This window comes from Emydura macquarii, unplaced genomic scaffold (genome assembly GCF_026122565.2).
Source record: "Emydura macquarii macquarii isolate MOO-44397 ecotype Brisbane River unplaced genomic scaffold, CSIRO-AGI_Emac_v2 contig_2805, whole genome shotgun sequence".
Classification (NCBI taxonomy): domain Eukaryota; kingdom Metazoa; phylum Chordata; order Testudines; family Chelidae; genus Emydura; species Emydura macquarii.
In genome coordinates, this window is record NW_027132942.1 from 2,589,343 (window position 1) to 2,606,326 (window position 16,984).

A 16,984-nucleotide genomic window follows, 5' to 3' on the forward strand; every position below is an offset into this window, starting at 1 on the left:
CCCCCCCCTTGCACGGGCCATTCGCAGCTGGCTCCCCGGGGGCCGCAGGATTCCTCTCCTCCCCGCGGTTTTCCTCTCCCCCCCGCCCGGCTCGGGGGCGGCCTGGGTGGTCTCCCCGCGGCTCCACTTCGCCGGGCTGTTGCTTAGCAGCTAATAATAGGCGATGTTTGCAAAGTAATTTGCCTCTTCCGCAGCCAATGGGAGCCCGCGGGCGCTTTCCCAGCGCCCCCCCGCCCCGCCCCGCCCCGCCCGCCCCATGGTCTGGGAGGGAGGCTGCGGCTCGCCAGCTCCCGGTGTCGGCGGGGCCGGATCCGAGCGCACCGGAGCCAGGGGGGCGAGGCAGCGCGGCTCGGCTCGGCTCGGCTCGGCCGCCCGCATGGCCCCGGGGCCGGCCCCATGATGCGCGCCGGGGAGACCCGCAGCGGAGCGGAGCCGTCGGATGCTGCGGCCGCTCGCCGGCCCCTGGACTGCCGCCGCCCTCGCTCCAGCCCCGCGGGGACCGGACCATGCAGCGCGCCCCGCCGGCCTGGGCGCTGAAGCGGGTCTCCGAGGTGGGCGCAGGGCGCGGCGCGGCGCGGGCTCCGGGGGGGACCTCGGGGGACCCCGGCTCCTGCCCGGCTGGGGGCTCGCCGCGGGCCGAGCGTGGCCGGGGGAGGTGGGGGGGCAGGGAGGGAAGGGCCCCCCCAGGCGCGCCCCCAAACCTGCCACCCTCTGCGGGCAGCCGGCCTCGCCCTGCCCGGCCCGGGCTGCGCGGGGCGCTGCGCGGCCGGGGAGCCGGGCCAAGGGGCTGGGGGTCGGGGGGGGGGGGGCTGGCGCGGGAGGGGGGCGCAGAGCCGGAGGGAGATGCGCGGGGGGGCGCACGGCTGCCCGGGCAGGGCGCAGGGAGCTGCGCGGAGCCGGGCCCCGGGAGCTGCGCGGAAGGGGATCCCCGGGGCCCGTCCGCTGCGTCGGGCGGGCAGCGCGCAGCCCCGGGCCGGGGGTGGCAGGGATAACGGGGGGGGGGGCACCTGCCGTGGCCCCAGCGTGCGGGGCAGGGGCCGAGCCCGGGCCGGGCCGGGCCGTGCGTAACGCTGCCCCTCTCCGCAGGGCGAGGCCGCGGGCCCCGGGACCCCGCCGCGGCTGCGGGCCCGATTCCAGGCGCTGCTCTTCGCGCTGGGCTGCCGCATCCAGCGGCACTGCCGCAAGGTGCTGCTCGGGGGGCTGCTGGCCTTCGGGGCGCTGGCGCTGGGCCTGCGGGTGGCCGCCATCGAGACCGACCTGGAGCAGCTCTGGGTGGAAGGTAAGAGCCGGGCGCGGGCGGGGGATGCGCTCGGGGGCTGTCCTCGTGGGGGGAGGGGGTTCCCTGGGGGTCTGGGAGTATGAATGGTGATGTGGGGTGCAGGGGGTGCTGTGGGGTCAGGGCTGTCCGGGAGCTGTGGGGCGCAGGGGGTGCTGTGGGGTGCAGGGGGTGCTATGGGGGCAGGGCTGTCCGGGAGCTGTGGGGCGGGAGGCGCTGTGGGGTGCAGGGGTGTCTGGGCGCCGTGGGGCAGGATTTCCGTGCCCCGGGGGTGCAGGCGGGAAACGAACACACCTGGGCCGGTGACCCGGGTTCTGCTCTCAGCCCCGTGGCAGAGTTAGGGGAGGGATCCGTCGTGTGCCCTCCTGGGGGCCGGGGTAGGTCTTGCACGCACACACCCGTCGGTGAACGTGCGCGTGGGCCGGCACAGACACGCTCTGCTCCTCTTCGCTCCGACACCTCGGGCAGGGGGTTGGAGAAATGTGTGGAGAGCCGGTCCCGCTCTGCATGTGCACAAACGTGTGAATCGGTGCAAACGTGTGTCCGGACCGGGACGTACCCAGCCCCCCTAGTGTAAACATTCCTCGTGCAACACACGGCCCGTTACGGAAGTGTTTGCTGCCTTGAATCGTCCTGACCCTCGGCGGACAGCTGGGCAGGTGGGGGAGGTGACAGACCAAGTATTGCAGCCCCCCCCCCCCCCCGATTTCTGGAGCTTTGGGAAGCCGGTGGGTGTGCGTTCCCGGGGGCGTTTGCACGGACGTGCACGCCATGGAGGCAGCGTGCAGCTCTGTGTGTGCACGGGGGGGATCCGGATCTCACGTACGTGTCTCCGCGGAGGTGCGTGTAATTCAATTCCTTCCCTTCCCGAGGGAGACGCCTCGTCTTGTCCCCGGGCCCTGCTCCCACGCTGCGTTGAAGACCCTAAATCGCCCTCCCAGGCGCGGGGCGGAAGGAGGGGATCATTGCCCCTCCGCCCGGCCTGTCACTTCACGTCTGGCTCGGGGCACGTGCGCCTGCCTACGGGGGAAAAGGGAATCAAGTGCGAACACAAACAGCCGAAAGCCGGGGTCAGACGGGAGCAAATCCCCGTTTCCGAGTGGAAACATTTGATAAAAACGATCCCTTTGTCACCGGTAGGTTCAGCCGGGATTTCTGCTCCCTTTGGAGTTTTCCGTCTCCTCCTCCGGGGCGACTTCCCGGTTCTGGGGGTCCTTGGCCTCGGCCCGCCTCGCCTCTCGGCCCTTCTCCCACGCCGGGGCTTTCACGCCCTCCGACTGCCTGGCGAGCGGGCTGGGTGCCTTCCAGGAGCAGATGTTGCTGTCTGCGGAGCGTCAGCCATCTTTGAGCGCCCGCCCGCCCCCGGCTCCGTGTGTGGTCCTCGGCCGCTCTTGCGTTTTGTTAACAATAGAAGCAACTTTACTCTGGGCCCAGCCCTTTAAAAGAGCCTCCCGTCCCCAGGGCCGTGAATGCCAGGGAAGTTTACACACCTGTTCCACGCGGGAAGGGGGCGGCCAGGCGGCTGTAAAGAAAAGGAGGCCAGGTCTTCGCCCCCCCCCCCCCCCCCCCCCCCCCCGCCCCCTTCCTCTACAGGACGGAGATTTCTGGCCAAAAAATTAGCCCCATCCCAAACTGCAGCTGTTCAGCATTTCAAGACGGGAAATGCCCCCCCCCTCCCCATTTTGTGCGACCGAGCTGCATGCAACGCGAAGCCAGGCCGGGTGCGGGTTTGCTGGCTTGAGTTGTGCAGCTTTCGAGCCTGGTGTCTGTTGGACGGGGCAGAAAGCGGGCCGTCCGAGGCGCTCCTGGGGGAGGTGAGCCGGGCTGGGGTCCCCAAGGGGAAGGATGCGCCTGGGGGGGTAGACCTGCAGGGAGGGGTGCTTTGAGTCGAGGCTGGTTGTCCTGCGGAAGCTCGCTCTGCTCTGCACTGGGTCGAAAAACGCGGGGGAAGGCGGGCGTTTCTGGTGATAGGGAAGCCCGGATCGTGGGGCTGCTGAGATTCTCTGGGTGCCGGAGCGCGGGCCAAGCACTGGCCTGCTGCCGTCCTCGCTGGCTCGTGTTTGCCCCAGAGGACGCTTCGCGCTGCCAGGATGTTGTCTGCCCCGCTGAGCGAGGGCGGGGGGCCCACGACGGGCAGCACGGGGTGGAGGAGCGGTCATGGGTTCAGGAAGCAGGCAGGGGCCAATCCTGGCTCACCCGCCGGGCTTTGGGCCGCTCCTGCTGCTGCTCTGTGCCTCGGTTTCCCCTTCTGTGGAATGCGGAGGATAACTTTTACCTGCCCACTAGCACACTGTGAGATGTTTTTGGGGGGGGCGGAGGGGGGGGTCTGCCCAGCACCGTGGACCGTGCAGGGTGCAAACGCCGCTGGAGAGTGCTCACTGGCCCCCCGGCTCCGGGCGGGGCCGCGTGTCGGGATCGGCGGGACGGTTCTGTTGGAGCGTGCGGCAGAGACCCTGGCAGGCCCTGGGCATTGCAGGGCGGGGGGTCGGCGGGGGCCTTGCAGGCACCTGGGAGGAATCCGGCCCCCTTCAGTTCAGTCATGCCGAACCAGGCCCGCCCGGCCAAGCTGGCCACCGGATCCTCCCCGCTGCCAACGTGACTGGTGGGACTGGGCCGCTGGTGCCGACAAAGGCCGTGGTAGCTAACATGGGATGTGCTCAGACGCTTGCTAGCCCCTGCGGCCTGCACGTCCCCCCCACCCCTGCTCTTGGACGGGCCTTGGCTGGACAGAGGCCCCGGGGGGAGCTCTCCTTTCTCTCTCCCAGCCCGTACAAAAGCTTCTTGGCTGCCCGGGCCTGGCTGGCCCGTGGAGGTGGCTGGAGGATTGAGCCCTTGGCTGGCGAGTTTGGGAGGCTGGCGCTGGGGGTGGCTGGGATTCACGTCGTACCAGAGACCCCCAGCGCAGGTTTCCCGGCTTCGCACCCTGTCTGCTGCCCGGGAGCCAGGCCGGGGCGTATGGGAGAGCCACCCAGGAGACGGGGCTTTCTGTGAGAGGAGTTTTCCAGCCTCAGCTCCCGTCTCCCTTAGGGAACTGCCCTTCCTGAGCCCATCTCCAGGGGCAGCCCAGGGCCACGGGGCAGCCTGGCGGGCGTAGGGCAGGGGAGGGGTCCTGGGTGGGCCCCCCGAGGAGGCGGTCAGGGCAAGGTGCTGGCTCTCCACGCTCAGCGGCTGCCGCCGGGATCCCTTTGCCCAGCAGCAAAGCCCCTCTGCGCTGGTCGGTGTCTGGGCAGCCCCCGCCCACGGGCACTCGCCCCCCACGGCCGGCGTGCGCCGATGGCTTTGGCTCCTGGCTCTGCTTGTGGGCAGTGGCCGCCCCACGGCCATGGCCCAGCCTGGCCCACGGGGACCCCAGGCCCTGTCTAGCGCCTCCATCAGCCCTCGCTCTGCTGAGCCGTGGCCCATCTGGTCAGACAGTGGGCATGGGGGGGGACGGGGGGCTAGACCCTGGGCAGCCCGGCCCCGCCTCTCTGGCCCCATGCGATGTGCTCTGCCGGGTGGACATGAGACAGACTGAATGGGGCGGGGCGGGGGATGCCCCGGAGCCACGGGCAGCGGCAGCAGCTGATCAAGCCCCCACCGTGTGGAGCAGGTGGCTGGAGCCTAGGGATTCTCCCGGAGGTGATGGGCCCAGGGGTTCGCCCTGCTGTTGTGCGGGGGAAGGAAGCAAGCCGGCCCGCGGATGCTGCGTGGAGCCTGCTCCGGGCTGGAGCCGGTGCAGAGAAGAGCTACGAGGATGATCAGGGGAAGGCAGGGCCTAGCCTCTGAGAGGAGACCGGGGAAGCAGAACAAGGGCCAAGATGGGGTCTGATCTTCGCTTTCTCAAAATACCCCTGGGGGGAACACGGGAGGGCGAGGAGCCGTGTAGGCTGAAGGACGCTGCTGGCACAAGAGCAAATGGATATAACCCGGCCATGGACAAATTCAGGCTGCGGCGCAGAAGACAGTTTCCCCTCATCAGAGGGGCGAGGTTCTGGGGGTTGTGGGGGGCAGACAAGTTTGCAGCGAGGGCTGGACACGTGTCTGAGTGGGTCTGTAGCGTGACTGCTGTGGATGGTGAGGGCTGGGCTTGGCGGCCCTGGGGCTCACTTCCGGTTTATAGCTTATATTCCTAACACTCATGCTTCAGGGCTGCAGCTGGTTCCCGGCAGGGGTCAGGTAGGGACTTCCCCTCCCCTGATGCATTCTGGGTTTTTTTAATCTCCTTCCCCAGGGATGGCCCTGGCTGGAGATGGGGCACTGGGCTGGGTGGGCACCGAGCGCTCACTCTCCTGTGTGCATGGCTGGCTGGTTCATGCTGGTTGCCAGATGTGGGGTCAGGAAGGTATTCTCCCCGGGTCAGATTGGCAGGGATCTTGGGGGGGGAGGTTTGTCTTCCTCTGTAGTGTGTGGGTACAAGGATTATCTGGGTACATGTAACTTAATCCTGCATTGTGGGGGCCTCAGGCACTCACCCTCTCCCGCTTCTTTCACTGCCTGTGGCTTGCAATCGTCTGTTCTCCCGAGGGCCGTCGTGCTTTGGTCTTGGTCCGGATGCCGGGTTAGCCTGCGGGGCTGGGTGGTGCTGGTGGATGATCTGGGGGTCCTTTCTGGCTGTGAGCTCCCTGACCTCATTCTGCTGCCCCGGCGCGATGCCTGCGTTACCGTCAGGCTTTAAAGGGCCCCCCGCTGTCGGCAGAGTGGCCTGCGCTTGCTGCAGGGCGAGCCGGCGGAGCCTGTCCTGATCCCCTCCCCCAGGCCAGCGTGGTGGGGAATGCGGGCACCTGGAGAGGGGATGAGAGACAGAAACTGCCCCGTGGCCGGGGGACGCAGGCCGTGCCCACGCTGGGGAAGGGGTGGTTGACCCGACCCGTCCAACGGGGGGGTGGGAAAAGAGAGGGCGGCGCCCGTAAATTGGAAGCGACTGTGGAAATGTTCAATTAGGCGCCTCTGAAGCAATTAGCCTCTTGCAGACTTTGAAAATGCCCCGGCTGCGGGTGTTGAGTTACCTCTGGCCACCTGGCAGCTGTTCGGGCGTCTGAGCGAGTTTGCAGGGCCAGGGGCCGGGCTGCCAGCCCCGGGAGAGCAGAGTCGAGCTCTGATTTATGGGGCCGAGGGCCGGGTCAGGGGAAGGCCGGGTTAGCCTCTAACTGGAGCGTCCCAGCGCCCGCCCTGTGCGGCAGCTTCCCCAGCCGCTGGGCGTGGGGGAATCGCCCCCCACTGGGGAAAGTCTTGCTGACTCCCCCCCACAGCCTGTGTGGGGACTGGGGCGGCAGAGAGAGGTGGTGCTGAGTCTGGGGTGGGGGTGGCGGTACTTTGGGGGAGGGAGGTAGCCGTGGGGGGACAGGAGGGGTAACCTCGGCGTGGGGGAGGCGGGGGAAGAGGGTGGCTGTGGGGGAGTTGAGGGAGTAGCCGGGGCGGATGTTGGGGGAAGCTGGGGAGGGGAGCCACGGGCAGACGGGGGCAGCCGTGGGGGGATGGGAGGATGCTGGGGGGTAGCCATGGGTCGCAGACGCTGTTCCTAGGCCCGTGCGGATGGGGAGGCCGGGGGGAAGCTGCCTGGCAGGCATTGGCCTGCACCCCTCGCTGAGATCCCACGGGCGCTCCCCTCCCCAGGTTTCCCCCTATGCTGGGGGGCTGGTGCCAGCCCCACGGCTCCCGCGCTCCCGGGCGGCAGCGCCCTCTGGAGGCTGAATCGGCCGAGGTGCTTTGCTGGGCCCATCGCGCAGGGACCGTGCGTCCCGCTCAGCGGCCAGGACGCCAGCCATCACCGCTGAGCTGGGGCTGGACCCGGACCCAGGAGGTGCCGGTGGGCCTGCAACGTCCCGGGGTTGGGGGGGTCCCCGAGCCAGAGCCCCCTCTCCGCTCTGCACAGGGCACTGAGCTTTTCCCAGATCCCGATGGCCGTGGGAGCAGGCCCGGGCCCAGGGCGTGGTGTCAGGTGGAGCTGGGCCATCCGGACACCCCCCATGCGGCGCCCCTTGAAAGAGGGAAAACCGGGGAGGGACGAATCCACCGATCAAAGGGCCAGCGTGGGGGGCTGGCGGGAAGCCTGCCTACGTTCCCGGAGCTGCTCCCTGGCCTCTGCTCCCAGCTGGGCTGGGGCGCGAGGAAAGCCAGTGGGAGGAGAGGGCAGAGGAGAGGCTGGGGGTGAAAGATGCCTGGGTGGGCAGCGGCGTGGCGGGTGGTCTTGTGGCTGGTGGCGGGCTCCAGAGAGGCCCCGGGGGTGCTAATGGCCGAGCGAGGGGCCGGGCTGCAGGAGGAGGGGTGTAGGCGCTGCGTGGGGTCGGCCGGGCTGCCAGGGGGCTTTGCTCCAAACCAGTGCCCGTGTACGCCCTGGAGGGGGATGCGGGGCCCAGGATAGGGGGGATGTAGCCCATGGGGGCAAGTCACTGGGGGGTGCGGGGAAGGGAGATCACAGGAAACCCAGCCGGGGCAGCTGCATCGGATCCCCGCGGCAGGCGGAGTCGGAAGCACTGGGGAAGGGCAGCAAAAGCAATGGGGCGACCGGGCGCAGGCCCCGTTTTCCAGAGGGACATGGGGAGCCCGACCTGGGGCGCCTTGATGTGGCGGGGGGGAATGGGACGCTGTGCTGGAAAGAGCAGAAGGCCTGCCCTGGGACCCTGCCGCCTGCGGAAGCTGGCCCACCTTGGGCGGCCCCCAACCCCAAAATCCCGTGGCCCTCCAGAGCCGGCAGTGGGGCTCCTGGCCATAGGCGGTCCAGCAAGCAGCGCCCCCGGCTTGCTCGGGTCCCATGGTCACTTTGACTCCCAGGGCGGTTTTTGCGGAAGCCGCTTTGCTTCTTATCGTGGCCGGGACGTCGCCCTGACTCTCGCTCTCATGGTGTCTTGGCTCGGCTGCCCCGGTGTCTCCCACCCCTCTGTCCTTTCTGCACGGGAGGGGGCGCCCCAGACGCCAGCCCAGCACCGGGCCCAGCTGGCTCTCTCCCAAAACACACCCGCAGCCTGCTCCAGTCGGCTGCCAAACCCGCTTTGTTTGCTCCGTCCGCTGTGACGTTCGCTCCGAAGCATCTTCTCCTCAGCCGTGGCGGGCTGGGAAAGGCGTTCTTGTCTGGGGGGCCTCCGAGCCGTTCCGTTGTCCAGGGCTGCGTGGGATCTGAATTCTCTGTCAGGGGGGGGGGGGAATCTTCCTGGCTTTCTTCTCTGCCCCCCCCTTCCTCCTCCCCGAGTGAGCAGCGGATGGCTTGTGATGGATGGGAAATCTGCTGATTTGTAAAAAACAGCCCAGCCCGCGGGAGTTGTGTAGGGCCGCCGCGTTTTAAGTGTGGGTGTTTTCAGCGGGGGGGGGGCCGAGCAGCCGGTTTTATTATCCGCTTCCTCCTCGGGCCTGGTGCAGTGGCCCGGGTTCAAGAACTCCATTTCTCGCCTGACTGCCGCGGCGGTGTGGAAACACTCGGCCATTGAGGGGCAATGAATGCGCAGCGCGGCCCCGCTTGGAGCCGCATTAGCAGGCAGCGCAGGGCCCGACGCACCCATTTTTCACAGCCGCCGACGGGGGCTGCTTAGCATAATTAGCCCGGCAGCCCCATACATATGGAAATGGCCAGTGCCGAATGCCAGCGCCAGTGGCAATGCATGTCAGCGCTGACAGGAGTCTGAGCCGTGAATAGCTCCCACCGAATCTCACCCCCCTCTTTTGGGGGGGGTGTCGGGCTGCCCCCCATTCCCGGCTCTGGGAGCTCCTTCAGGGGAGGCTTTTGGCTGCCCCCAGACGCCAGCCCTTGGGATTTCTGCTAATAAAGACGTTCATTTGGCTCGGCCGTGGACAAAGGCCGGGGCCAGGCCTCTGATGGCTCCGGGAGCCAGTCGCCCTCTGCCCCGTGCGGGTAGAAAGGCGGCTGCTTTTGGGGGGCAGGGGCTGTTAGAGGAGGATCCTGGGGGAGCACAACATGCAGCATTCACCCCCCAGCCTGGCGTCTTCTCCGCCCACCACGGGGACCCCTGTCCCCTGCCCCAGCCAGAGGGGCTTCGTGCTGGTGGAGAGGGGGCAGCGAGCTGCCCACCCACCCCTCCGGTCTCCGGGGGGGCCGCGGCGCTGAGCGGGGGCCCCCGTGACAGGCCCTTCCCCCGGCGGGCCAGGTGCAAATGGCTCTTCTAGTGAGCGCCGGGCCAGACTTCCTCCGGAGCAGCACGGCTCCTTTCACTGCCTGCCTAATCCCGCTAATCCGCCCCACAACACTTGGGAGGTGGCCCAGGGCCTGTGCGCCGGCCCCGTGGGCCGCGGCTAGCCAGCGGGTTCGCCGTGGGGGGGGGGGGGCGCGGCTCTTGTTCACCCCACCCCTTGCACGCACACGCTTCAGTAGCCTGGCCCTGGAAGGGAATGAGGGGCAGAGAAGGGCTGGGCGGCCGCCCCAGAGCAACCCTGCCCCATAGCGCACCGGATCAGGGCAGCGATGGTCCCCCCCCCCCCCCAGCCACCCTGAGCCCCCTGCGGGTGAATGCTGGGGGGGCTCCCCTGCAGATCGTGACAGGCTCGGGGAGATGGCTGCGCCCCCCCAGCACATCCGCTCCTCGCCAGTGCTGGCCCCATTAGCCTAGCCCGGCCGGCGAGAGGCTCCGGGGGGGCAGACCGGTCCCAGCCCTAGGGAAACTCCTCTCTGGAAGGGCCCCGCCCCATTGACTCACCAGGCTTTGAATCAGGCCCTTGACTGGCCCCTGCAGCCCGCGGGCCCTGGGCTGCCGGAGGGAGAGGAGTGGGGGCCTGGCACGGGGGGGGGGGGGGTCTTTACGCGGTGTGATTGCGTGTTACACGGGGGGGGGGGGGTCGTGGCAGACGGGGGGAGCCACAGAAACAGCGAGTGCAAGTTAACGGGGGAGGGAGGAGATTCCAGGAGCCCAGACACCAGCGTGGGGGGCTCCAGCCACGATCTCCCACGACTGCGCGGGTGGCAGGGGGGCTGAGCAGCACCGGGGGGGGCGAGCAGGGCTCCGGGCCCATGGCAGGTGGTAGGTGGAGTATGCCCCACAGCCGGGTGCCCAGGGGCCGTGGTGCTAGCTGGGCAGAGGCCCAGGGGACGCGGGAGGCCCAGCCTGGCGCCGTGTGTGGGGGGGGGAAGGTCTCAGCTTGCAGCTGGTGAAGGTCCCAGCGAGCAGAGCTTGCCCCATGGGCCCAGGGAGGGCTCACTCCATAGCCGTGTCCAGCCCAGCGGGCCGGCCCCATGGCGGCCCCAGTGTCCAGAGGCTCCGCGTCGCCGGCCCTGGCTCTCCTCGCCTGGCTGGCGGTGCTGGGCTGCGTGGAGAGAGCTGGCTTTGCACAGGGACTCCGGCGGGGCGAGCGAGCCCACAGGTGAGTCAGGAGACCCTTCCCCCCCCCCCTCGCCGTTTGTGTCTGGACGAGCCCTGGGATTTTTCCCTTCTCAGGGGCCCTTTGCCCCGGGACCTCAAAGCGCTTTCCAGACAGTTTGGCGCGCAGCCTCCCGCCCCGCAGGATCTTTGGTCCCATTGCTGCCGATGGGGAAACTGAGGCACGGGGGCACATCCTCACTCCCCGGCCGGGGCTGGGGGTGGCAGCGCGCGCCTCGCTCCGGGACAGGGCGGATCAGCCTAGAGATTTCCAATGCACCCGTCACTCTGGCATCCGGCCCCTGCAGGCCCAAGCCCATTCCCAGGCAGCATGTGGTGCTAATCTCGATGGCCGTGGGACGAGCCCCGGGGATCTGGGGGGCAGCTTGGGTGCCCTGAAGCACTGCTGGGTGCCCCACGCCTCTGGGAGGAGCAGTGGGGGGCAGTGGGGGGGGGGGTTCACAGGCCTGACAGTCCCGGTTGAACGATGGCGCGGTCGGGGGCGAAGGGGGCTTGTGGCGGGCGGGTTTCCTGCTGGCTTGGCCACCGTTACATTGTCCTGGGGAGAGGGGCAGGTGCTGGGCTCCAGCCTCCCCCCGGCCCTGCCTCCCGGTTGCTGCCCTCTGGGTGGCTCGTGTGATGAGCTGGGTGGGGCTCAGCCCGGCTCCCAATGGCCCAGAAGCCGCCATTGCCCGTGGCCCTCGCTGGCGGGGGGGACACGTCGCTGCTCCTCCCGGGTGTGGGGGCTGGAGAGATCTTTGAGGGCAGGTTGCAGCCTAGCCCGCCTGGGGTAAGGGGGGGCCCTGGGCCTCGGCCGCGTGACTGGCCCCGGTGCCAGGGCGGAGGGGATGATGGGGCGTTGGGCCCGGGGGAGGGATGTGGTCCATAGGCCTCGCCCCGCTTGTGTGCTGCTGCCCTGGTACCCGTCCACTCAGCTCCTGAACGTGGCACCCCAACCCTGGGGTTGAGGGGGGGCTGAGGTCTGCGGGGAGGGGGGGGGATGGCTGTTCTGCACAGAGCGGGTCCAGGGCGTTGGTTTTAACCCGGCCCCGGGCCTGGCGTGGGATGAGGCCCGGCTTATAGCGCGGCATTGTGGGGGACCGGGCCTCTCGGGGGCGTGCGGGGAGTGGGCTGGGCACTGCCTCTGCCCCCAGCCTCCTGTGCCCGACCCTCAGCCCCGCGGCTTTCCCAGTGGGGCAGAGGCCCTGGCGCTCAGTGCCTGGGGGCTGGGAAAGGAGCCATGTGCCTCCCCCCTTGGCTCTCTGGCCTGGACGCCGGGGGAGAGGGGGGACCCGGCACCCCACCCCCTCAGGATCTGGAGGGTGGGCGGGGGGCAGGGCTAGGGGGGCAAATCAGAGGCAACGCCCTGGGGGGAGCTGAGGGGGGGCAGACTGGCACCAGAGGACTGGCATCTTTGCCTGAGAAAGCCGAGGGCTGCCTTTGTTAATTGGAGGAACAAAGGATTTGCATCGCGCTGCTCATTAGCATGCCTGCTGCGGCTGGCCGTGGGGCCGGCAGAGCCCCCTCCCTCCCCCCTCCCCCCTCGGCGCCCCCTCGCATCTGGGTCCACCGCGGCTGGCCCCACGGCTCTCCCTCGGGGAGGGAGGCCCCGCTGTGGGGGGGCTGGGCTGGCAGGGCCCGTCTGTTTCCCGGGGCGCGCTCCCCCGCCCCCCCGCGTTTGAAGTGCGCTTGGCAGGCCCCGGCCTTCGGCCTCGTCGTTTCACGCGGCTCCCTGGTTAATTAGGGGCTTGAGCGCTGAGGCTCCCTCCCGCCCTCGCCGCCTCTGAAGCCGTCCCGCGGCTCCGCGCACCCTGCGCTGCACGGACACGACTCCCCCCCCGGCCGCAGAGGTGCAGTTAGTCAGACGCGCCGGGGAAACCCCGTCGGCTGGATGCCCGGGGCCGGTGGGGCCTGCGCTGTCCGTCCGTCCGTCCGTCCGTCCATCCATCCGTCCTCCTGACCCACCTTCTCTCTATCGTCACAGACCAGCCCTTCCCCAAATACTCCCCCCCCTTCCCGCCCTCTTCCTTTTTTCCTCTCGCTCCAGCTGAGCCCAGAGCACTTCAGTGCACCTCCCGCCTGACCTCCCAAACAGCCTCCTCCGACACCCACAGCCCGCCCCCCCCTTGCATCTCACTGTCCCATTTCACACGCTCACACACACACACACACACGCCCTGTCCCTGGCACGGCCCGCTTCACAACTGGCATCCGACTGTCCCCAGCTGTTCCCGGGCCCTTCCGGGGGGGTGGGATGGAAAAAAGAAAAGCCCAAAAGAAATAATAAGTCATTAAAGGCGAAGAGTCTGTTGCTTATTTGTGGTCTCGCTTCACTTGGCCTCCCACGCGCTGGCCGGCGGCCAGAGCTGGCGGAGTCCTGGATGGAGCCGTGAGTGGGGGGGCCGGCTGCCTTCCTTCCCTCCCAGCCCCACGGCCGCCGGAAGCCCACCGGCTCCTGCCGGGGATCCGTGCGTTAGGGCTGAGCTGTTTGGCGTTTCTGGGAGCCGAGCGGCCCCGGCCTGACTGTAAACGGGGGTCCAGCAGACGGCTGTGGGGCTGGGTGTCAGGAGAGCGGGGTGCCAGCTGTGCCACTGCCCGGCTGGGTGACCTTGGGCAAGTCACTCCCCTCCTTGGTCCTAGTCCCCTCGGCGCAGCCTGTCGAGTTTAGGCTGGGAGCTCTCCCAGGCGGGGCCGTGCGCAGTGGGGCGAAGGTGGCATCATCATAAGCATCAGATGTGTGGTGGCCTGATCTGGGCCTCCCGGGGTTTCCTTCTCTCATTCTGGGGTGCCCTGGGCCCATTCTATGGGGTGCCCCTCCTATCCCGGGCCTGCCGTTGCCATGGGCTGTCTCGGGCGGACAGCCATGCGAGGACCCATGGCTGATTGGGGGAAGAGCTGCCCTGTCCCGCTTTCATCACAGCACCCCCTCTGCGTGCCGCCGTCCGCGCCTGCCCTGGGGAAGGGCTGCAGGGTCCCGACTGCCACGTTGACACGTGGGACCTGCAGCGTGTGTGTGTCCCCCCCCCCCCCAGTGCTCCGGCGCTGGAGGGGCAGGCGCTGGGAATAGCGCGACTCAGGCCAGAGGAGCAGCGAGTCCAGAGCCCCGCTCGCTGGCGCGCTCTCGCCTTGTTTCGGGAGCTGTAAAACGGGGGCTGTCGTGGCAGTTTCATGGGGAAGGGCAGAGGCTGGGCTGCGTGAAACGCTCGGCGTGGTGGGGAGCGCTGCCCGGGGCCTGGAAACAGAGTCACCGGGAGAGGAAGTCGGGCGGTGAATGGCGGCGTTGGGGGGTCTGACGGGAACAGGGAAGGGACGGGAACCCCCAGGGTCTGGTGGGGCCCGTTGGGAAAGACCCAGCAGGTTCTAGAAACGGTCTCGAAGCCCAGCGGGGTGGAGAAATGGGGCGGGTCCCCGGGTGTGGTTAGCAGGAGCAATCGGCCGCCTTGGGCAGGCGATGGGAGGACAGCGGTGAGCCTGCTGGGGCGGGGCTCGGGCGGCCCCCCACGAGCGGGCGGTGCCTCGTTCTTGCAGCAGGGCGAGGGGAAGCTGCTGGTCAATACGGCAAACGGGGACCGGGGCGTGGGGGGGTCAGCGAGTGGTGGCGCCGGACGGCCGCGCGTGGCTCTGTCTAGGGCTGTGGGGAGCGGAGGGACAGTGCCGGCGACGCCTCTGAAGGGAGACGGGAACGTTACCCGGGGCGGCCCGTCAGCAGCAGGCTAGACGTGGGAACGGGCAGGAAATGGGTCCGTCGTGGGCAGACGTGCCGGAGAACACGCCTGGGTGGAAGCGGGGAGGCAGAGCCGTGCGCTTGGTGAGCGGGTCGCAGCCTTTTCGGAAGTGGAATGAAAAGAGCCCGATTCGCCCTAGAGAGAAACTCTCAGCCCCGCTGCCGGGTCGTTACAGCTCGCTGCCGGACCGGTGCCACCGGGCGCCGGCCTGAGACGCAGGTGGGGGAAGCGCAGAAATTCTGCCCCAAGCGCCCTGCGGCTCGGAGATTTGGTGAGTGGCAAAGGAGGTGAGCGGCCCAGGGCCCAGCCGTCCCCCGGGCTGGGCTGCGGCTCTGCATTTTGCCTCTGGCTGCCGTCAATCTACCGGCGTTTGTAACGAGCAGGAAGGAGATGGTGGTGAAACCCCCAGCGCGCCCCTTCCTGCACCGAGGGACCAGGCCAGCCTCGCCAGGGCAGCTGCCGGAGCGTGGGGCAGGGCCTGCTGGATTTCAGACGTTGGGATCTCCGGGCCTGTCTGACTCGATCCGATGAGCAGCGAAGAGCCAGCTCGAGAACAGAATCAAGCCATGAGGCCCAGGAGCAAGTGCTGTTTGTTCCAAGCTTGCTGTGTGCAGAGGCCAGACAGATCAGGACCCTGCCCCAAAGAGCTTACAGTGCGGTATGGAAACGCCGCCCTTCCACGCCCATCCTTCCCTTCTCGCTGTGAACGGAGGGTCCCCGCGGCCCCCCCAACTCGGCCTTAGCCACGGAAGGGTGGGTGGGTCTTGGCTTGTGGCATCGGACGAGCGGGGAAGGGCGGGAGGGACGTGACAGCAGAGCTGAACTGAGAATTTGGTCGGTGACCAGACGTCCTGCCCAGCCAGGGTGGCCTCCATCAAGGGCGCTGAAGCAGCAACTGTCTGTGTCTGCGTTCCCGGGCAGGGGCCTTGCCGGGCGGCTGCTTTTCGGTTGGGATTCCGGGGGGTCGCAGGCTCGGCATAACCGTGCTTACGAGGTGGCCGGGGCGGGACGTGCCGGCCCGCGGGAGCCGTTGCGTTTCCCGTCTGTGGGTTTTTGCCGGGGGGAAAGAAAAGGGCGAGGGTTTCCGGGCTGGGAAAGGTGGCTTCTGTGCTGGGGAGAATCCTTGGAACCGGCCGTTGTGAAGTAACCTGCCCCCGGGGGAAATTCCTTCCACCCCTCCCACATCCCCCCACCCCTCCGGCATCTAGCGGCTTCCTCTTCTGTTTCTAGCCCGTCTGGTGACTCGCGCCGGTCTGTTGGGTTAATTTAGATGGAACAAATGGGCGAAAGGTGTTAACGTAGCCCGGTGGCTACCAGCATGAGAGCAGAACGGCCAGAGCAATGGTCCGTCTAGCCCAGCGTCCTGTCTACCCACAGTGCCAGGTGCTGCACAGGGAGCGGAAGAGGGGGGTCAGCCAGTGCGTTGAGCAAACTCCGGGATTGGTATCGAGAGGCCTCCACCTGCTCCGTGCCGTGGCAAATGCACCCTTCAAACTCCTGTAAACCTTGGGTCAGAGAGACAGCAAAGAAGGGAAAAACCAGCGAACGCAGTCGAAATATCCTGTCTGAAACCCGGCTTTCCTCGTAGCCACGTGCCTGGGTCCCTCTCCCGGCAGCTGGCGGCCGCTTGCGGAGGGAAAAGCCCCTTGCGGGCCAGTCTCTTCGGGTGGGATCAAAGCTGGGATTACGGGTCCGGACCTGCCAGCCGGCGTTTGGGGTCAGCTGGAGTCAGTCGGGGTGAAGTCAGCTGGGTCCTTCTCTCTGCTCTGGGCAGGGCAGCTCTTGGGAGCGGCCCGACCACGGCCCGGGGTCCAGGAGACGGTGGGGTGATGCTTGCTCCAGTAGCTTCCGTCTGCCCTTCCTGGCTCTTCTTTTTGTCTTTCTTTCCCCACAAACTCTCTTCCCTTGAGGCCCCCCAAAGGGAGCGGGGGGTTGTCTTTTGTTCTTTTGCCCACCAATTCAGGCCTAATATCTGGCCTGTCAGTGGTGGCACATTCGCTTCCGGCTTTTTAACAAGCACAATTTCAACAACAGTCCTTGAGCTGGGGCAGCTTGGCCTTTTGGGTCAGACTACGTCCATTTCTCTGTCTCCCTGTCATCCCTGTTATTTGAGGGCATTGCGACCGCCCATGAACCTTGTCCATCCTTGCCACAGCTGAGCCCACAGCTCGGGTCTCGGGACCCAGAGAAACGGCTGATCCTTTTTGGACCTTCCTGAGCGCTGTGCTATCCTGTGGCAGGGAGTTCCACAGGTCGATTTTGCACTGTGTAAAATGTGTTCTCTAATTTCTTGCCTCCTCCTTTCGTTAGCGATCCCCTGGCTCTAGCGTTCTGGGCAGAGCTGAGCTCCGGCCTGCCCTATCTCCAGAGGGCTTCCGCCTTCTCCGGTGCTCTCCAGCGCAGCTCCGGGAGGTGCATTAACGCGGGTTCTCTTGTTCTCTCCCCAGCCGGCAGCCGTGTCAGCCAGGAGCTCAGGTACACGAAAGAGAAGCTGGGGGAAGAATCCGTCTACACGTCCCAAATGCTGATCCAGACCCCGAAACGGGAAGGGGAGAACATCCTCACCCAGGAGGCGCTGGAGCTGCACCTCGAGGCGGCCCTGGCCGCCAGCAAGGTGCAAGTCTCGCTGTACGGAAAGTGAGTGTGAGGCAAAAGGTGTCCAAGGATCTGGGATCAGCCCCGCCCACTCCCTGATGCTCCGCCCA

At 67.7% G+C, this 16,984-nt stretch overlaps 1 protein-coding gene across 1 annotated transcript in view; it reads left to right on the forward strand.

Moving 5' to 3' along the window:
• Positions 1-306: 306 nt before the first annotated feature.
• PTCH2 (patched 2) overlaps positions 307-16,984 on the forward strand; it is a 37,508-nt gene continuing 20,830 nt past the window's right edge. Inside the window, exons 1-3 of the mRNA XM_067567763.1 lie at positions 307-551; positions 1,087-1,279; positions 16,727-16,916. Coding sequence (XP_067423864.1) covers positions 507-551; positions 1,087-1,279; positions 16,727-16,916 — 428 coding nt within the window. The 5' untranslated portion in view covers positions 307-506. The remainder of the gene's footprint in view (positions 552-1,086; positions 1,280-16,726; positions 16,917-16,984) is intronic.